This window comes from Thunnus thynnus, chromosome 14 (assembly GCF_963924715.1).
Source record: "Thunnus thynnus chromosome 14, fThuThy2.1, whole genome shotgun sequence".
Classification (NCBI taxonomy): Eukaryota; Metazoa; Chordata; class Actinopteri; order Scombriformes; family Scombridae; genus Thunnus; species Thunnus thynnus.
Window position 1 is genome coordinate 11,405,461 of NC_089530.1, and position 5,719 is coordinate 11,411,179.

Here is a 5,719-nt window from a genome sequence, read left to right on the forward strand (position 1 = left end):
TCCAAATTGCAGGTTTGGGGGTAATTTTTTGGTTGAATTTTCACAAAATCAATGGTTTGCTGCCAGTTTTAGTGAATTGCAGAAGTATATGAATCCCACATGGATGTTTTGTGCTTATGCTATAAATCACCGATTCCCAACTTGGCGATTGAGACTCCTCAGTTTATTTTTTATGACTTTACTCTTTTCTTGTTAAAATATTGGGTGCTTTCACCTTCTAAAAAATCCTTATAATGAAAAAACAAGGTTGGAGCTATTGCTATAAACCATGCATGTCGTTTTTCTTTCCGTTAGATGTTGTGCAAAATGATCTTTTCTTAATTATTTTTATAACTCCCTCTTACGGCAGCCTGAATCTGAAGTGCTGAAAGAATAAATAATATGATTACAGGAAACAATTGTGTGCTCAAATACCAAGACACTCATCTACTAAATGTTAACATCAGAGCTTCACTGCAGCTGCAAAGTCAGAGCTGCACCTGTGACACTCCTCGAGATTGAGAAGTGCTCCTTCAACATGCAGCAGAATCCATAAACATCCTCTTCTCTCTTCTCCACTCCCCTCCCCTCCTCTCACCACCCCTCCTCTCCTCTCCTCTCCTCTCCTCTCCTCTCCTCTCCTCTCCTCTCCTCTCACCTCCCCTCCCCTGCCCTTCCATCCCCTCCCCTCCTCTCATAACCTCTTCCTCAGCTGGAACATCAGTCTAATTGACTAAGAAATCAGAAGGCAGCAGGAAGCCAAACCACAGAGCAGAGAAAAAAAAATATTCAAAGGACTTACCTAAGCTTATTCCTGCCATCCTCCTCCACTCAATACAACCCCTATGTCCTTGTTTTTTGATGTCCCACCAACAGCATTAAACAGTATAGCATATAGTGTATGTAAATACACATTGTACATACAATTTTGTGTGACTTTACACAGTGCAAAATGCAAGACAATATTGATGTCATCATCTTAACTTATGGAAGTATAGTATTTATATTACCTAAATTACTGTAACAATATAGCATTGGGAACAATACAATCTAAACTGATTTGTTAGTCATTTTTAATCATCTAACATTGACATAGACGTCATATTGGATCCTTCCAGATGTTTTATTTTGATTTTGGTCAAAACTGAAAACATTTGGTTTTGATATAACACATGTAAGGCTGGTTTTCATTAAACTAGTATCCATTTTTTAATTTCCCCCTTATTCTATCGTGACTCACAACATGCAAGTTAATTTGTAATGCAAAGCATCATTTTTTAAATTACCCCACAGCTGCTTATAAAACTTTCTCCCTGCCCATTACTATAAGTTTACATATCTTCCAGAGAAAGCTTACTGTTTGAGTCAGCAGCAGCATCAACACAAATTATTATCCAGGATTTTCTGTGTATTACTTGTGTGTACCTCACTCAATCCCTGCTTTCACTTATTTTTTTCATTACAGGCACAACTGTTTAGAAATGTGATTTAAGCCCCATTTAAAAACCTAATTTAGATTTGAGTTTGTTCCCTTGTCTTTAACTATAGACATAATTCATTGTGAAGAAAGTGAAGACACCTTATGATTGAAAGTCTGTTTAACTGTCTGATATCTCCTTTCTGTCTCTGCAGGTTTTGGGATGACAACACCTGTGACAATTGCAGGCAAAGTGTTCCTGATCTTCTATGGGCTCCTGGGTTGCGCTGCCACCATCCTCTTCTTTAACCTCTTCCTGGAGCGCATCATCACACTGCTGGCTGTGGTGATGAAGGCTGTGAGGGAACGACGAATTAGGAACAGTGGTCTACTACCGCCAGGCATCCGCCATGACTTCTCAGCCTACAGCGTCCCAGGCTGGAAGCCCTCTGTGTACCACGTGATGCTGATTCTCGGCCTATCAGCCATCACCATCTCCTGTTGTGCATCAGCCATGTACACCCCTGTGGAGGGTTGGGCGTACTTAGACTCGCTCTACTTCTGCTTTGTAACCTTCAGTACCATTGGCTTTGGGGACTTTGTCAGCAGCCAGAGCGCGGCTTACGAATATCAAACCCTCTACAGGGTGGCCAACTTCCTCTTCATGCTAATGGGCGTCTGCTGCATCTATTCACTCTTCAATGTCATCTCGATTGTCATCAAGCAGGTGCTCAATTGGATGCTGGAGAAAATGAGCTGCTTGTTTTGCCAGCGTTGCAATAAGGCCAACACCTTCCTGGGAAGACGCAATGCCATCCGCCCAGGCACCAAGGGTCGCCAAGGTCAGTTTGGCCAGCTGCCCAACTCAGATGGACCTTGTGATAGTGACACTGAGGGACGCAGACTATCAGGGGAAATGATCTCTATGAAAGACCTGGCAGCCTCCAACAAGGTGTCACTGGCCATCATGCAGAAGCAGCTGTCTGAGTCGGCCAATGGATATCCCAGGACAGTTTGTGGCAGCTCTCGCCACAATGGTTTCTCTGGGGGGGTTGGTGCCCTCGGTATCATGAACAACAGGCTGGCAGAGACAAGTAATTCCAGGTAGAGGACTCAGTGAGAAAGGAAACAAAGTACGGGAGCTGTTTATTCTCATACAGTGTAACAAACCCTGAGGGTGACCGCCATAGGAAAAAACAAGCCTTTTGAAACGGATTGCTAATGTAACTTGTTATGCATGATACATAGGATTTTTTGGATACTTTTAGTTGGCATTACCAGCCTGTGGTGATAATACTGGCAGTGATAATGATGGTGACTATGATGCTTGATTATGTAGTCAACAAATAGCAGCGTACATTGATCTGGAAGCGTGGGGATCATCACCCGTAACTCATTTCATTAACCTCAAACCAACCCAGAACAAATCACTGAAGGTCTCTTAAATATCAGTGTTAGTCTGCAGAGGAAATACACGCTCAATATATCTGACTTATGTGACTGAAATGTGCTATAAAGGAGCCAAGGGAAGCATACAGTGCAATCTTTATTGTTTGGGGGTTTCGCCAGTTTATGTGAATGTCCATATTGAATGCTGATATAAACATTTCAAGTAATCATTGAATGATATAGCACATACTGATCTATGCATTATACTTCTCATGCATTTTTTGCACCATTTCTAGACCTTCCATTGATTGTGTAAACCCCATTTTTTCTTGACACGGGTCAAGTTCTACCCTCAGGTGATTGATTTCATTTCTGGGGGCAAGCAGAGTTTCTACATGAGGATGTGATGTAGCTGATTTTGAGCGAGAGGCAGTTTTACAGTGTGCCATACTAACGGGCAACAAAGAGAAATATCCAACTGCTCAAGATGGAGAGTGGGGTTGAAGAATGAAAATCCATTTCTCGTGAGAGAGGAACTGGCCCTCTTATCTGCTCAGAACATGCTTCAGCGGCCAAAGACTTTGACTTAGAGGGTAAAAGGAGGCACCTTCCAACTCTTTCTCTCTCTTCTCTCTCAAGCTTGAAGCTGTCTGCAAGGAAAAACCAATGATAAAGGCTTGCAATGTATTAATTACTATTTGAACATAGAATATGTATTTGAAAAACAGAATAAATGAGAGGTAAGTTCATGCTTGTTTTAAGTGAAATATAAGGGAGTTGATGGAGGCAAATGGGTTCATCCCATAGGCACATTATGTTAAATGATGCAGATTGAAAGTAGCCCGATCCATCTCAGATGCTGAAGTGGAAAACAAAACCCTAAAGGATTCTCTCACTTGCATTGATTTATCTTTTGTGGAGATTAGCTGTTTTCATCGAGGGAGACTTCTGTGTAGATACATGGCTCTTTCTCTAAAACAAAGGCCCAGAAGCCTGCAGAGGTTGATCTTCCTCTTGATTTCAGTGTAAATGTGTAGCTGAGGTTTAATGGATGGAGGGTGTTTGTGGAGGATATGGTGCTACCCTGTCAGGCTGCACGATCAATGTCCTTGTTGCCAGCAACTATCTCTTCCAGCACATCTGTGATTTAAAGCTTTGTGATGGTGTTTGATGTCCGTAAACAGACAGGCAGAGGAGGATACACTGATAGTTAAGCTGTCCGGGAGGTGGTGATGAAGGAAGGAAACAAGAGAGAGAGGCTGGTGACAGCAGTGGAGGTAGAAGGTTGTGTTAATAGTAGCAGTGAAAGATTCCCTTCATATCCAAATTCATGCCCAATGCAAATCAACAGCCTATCTCAGCCAAGAGCTCAACTTTTCTTGGCGTCCATCTTCAACATCTAATAACCTCCCAGGCCACTCACTTCTTTTTCTCTGTCATCTCTGCATTCACTTCACACACACTGCACCAAAACCCTCCTGCGTCCTTTTTCTTGCAGATCTCGGCTCTCTCCTCACGCTCATCGTCCTTACACTGTGAATATGAAGACATGCCATAAATGTATATATATATCTATCGCGTTGGAATGTCTTAAAAAGCACTTTTACAATAAGGTGTGAATTGGATCTGGATCTATCCTGTCTGTTGATTTTCATCCTTTTAGTGCATAGATCTGAATAATTTCCTTTACTCCCCAGTCTCACCAAGAGGAATAGAGAAAATGACTCAGGTAGTTAAATCTTCAGGCTTGTCTTAGTTTTTCCTGCATGCCATTATGGTAAAGCCATACAAGATAGCTGTACATAAGACAGAGGACTCTTTAAAGTCTATTTTTCTACATATAGCTTTCAAATATCTACACGTGGATGATTGAATAAGTCTCACTGTCACATGTCTCTTACAGTCGATCAGCAGATTGACAAGATGCAGCTTTCAGAAATGAACTACCCTCTAAAGACGTGGATACAAAGGTGAACACAGGTTTTCTTGATGTTTAAGAATAGTTTGGGGGAAAATTCATATTTCCTTCGTTGCCAAGAGTTAGATGAGAAGATTGATACCACTCTCACATCTGTATGGTAAATATGAAGCTACCCAGCAAACATTGAAACGTTGAATGACCATTGTTTGAATGTCCAATCAAGATGTCCTGTTGTGATTCAAAAGTAGTTCCAAAATGGAAGTTGCATCGATGTCCAGGATGTTACCTGGCCATCAGGACACCCAGGAAGGACACCCATCCTTCCTGGGCATCCCAGCAAAGTTGAAATATGTTGTCACCATCATCAACGGGCCTATTCAGCTATTCTGCTAAAGTTTATATACACAGTGTGCATTTTGCAGCTTTATACATCCTATATGTTTAGATTAACAACTTAATATGCTCTATGTTCTAAAATGGTTCAACCAACATCCTGTCTGACCTGGACATCTGTTAACAATGTGTCACTTTCAAGATAATCCTGATGATAAAATATATATAACCAAACACACAGCAAACACATGATGTATCTTAGTTAATACAAGACATATGCATCATTTTTACAGAAATACAGAGTAAATATTGACATGCAACAGTATTTTATTAAGATAAACAACACAGAAAAAGATGATCATCAGAAGTACAGCTTCTTGTAGATAATTTAACAGTTTGAATTCTGAACTATTTTAATTCCATCTGATGCACTTTTCTCCAGTTTCCACTGAGGCTGCAGCAGGCTAATTCTAACGCCAATGCTAACTCCAGGCTGTAAACACCTGCTGACAGTCCTCATCTAAACTCTGTGAGGGAAACAGAGGCTCTAGACTCTTCATCAACATGAGCGTTATAGAACATACATACCAACATAAAAGCAAAAAAAAAGCAAGCAGCACTGCACATCCTCAGCTCTCAACTCTCGTGCTGAACTACATGTATTCTTGCGAGACAGGCAT

At 41.2% G+C, this 5,719-nt stretch overlaps 1 protein-coding gene across 1 annotated transcript; it reads left to right on the top strand.

The window, feature by feature from the left end:
- The first annotated feature begins 1,508 nt into the window (after positions 1–1,508).
- Positions 1,509–4,313, top strand: kcnk12 (potassium channel, subfamily K, member 12). The gene has a single exon (XM_067609828.1). It carries the CDS (start codon positions 1,620–1,622, stop codon positions 2,502–2,504), a length of 885 nt encoding a protein of 294 aa, XP_067465929.1. The 5' UTR covers positions 1,509–1,619; the 3' UTR covers positions 2,505–4,313.
- The last annotated feature ends 1,406 nt before the right edge of the window (positions 4,314–5,719 follow it).

Coding starts and splice junctions, on each gene's coding strand:
- kcnk12 (XM_067609828.1), top strand. CDS start 1,620: ATGACAACACCTGTGACAATTGCAGGCAAAGTGTTCCTGATCTTCTAT.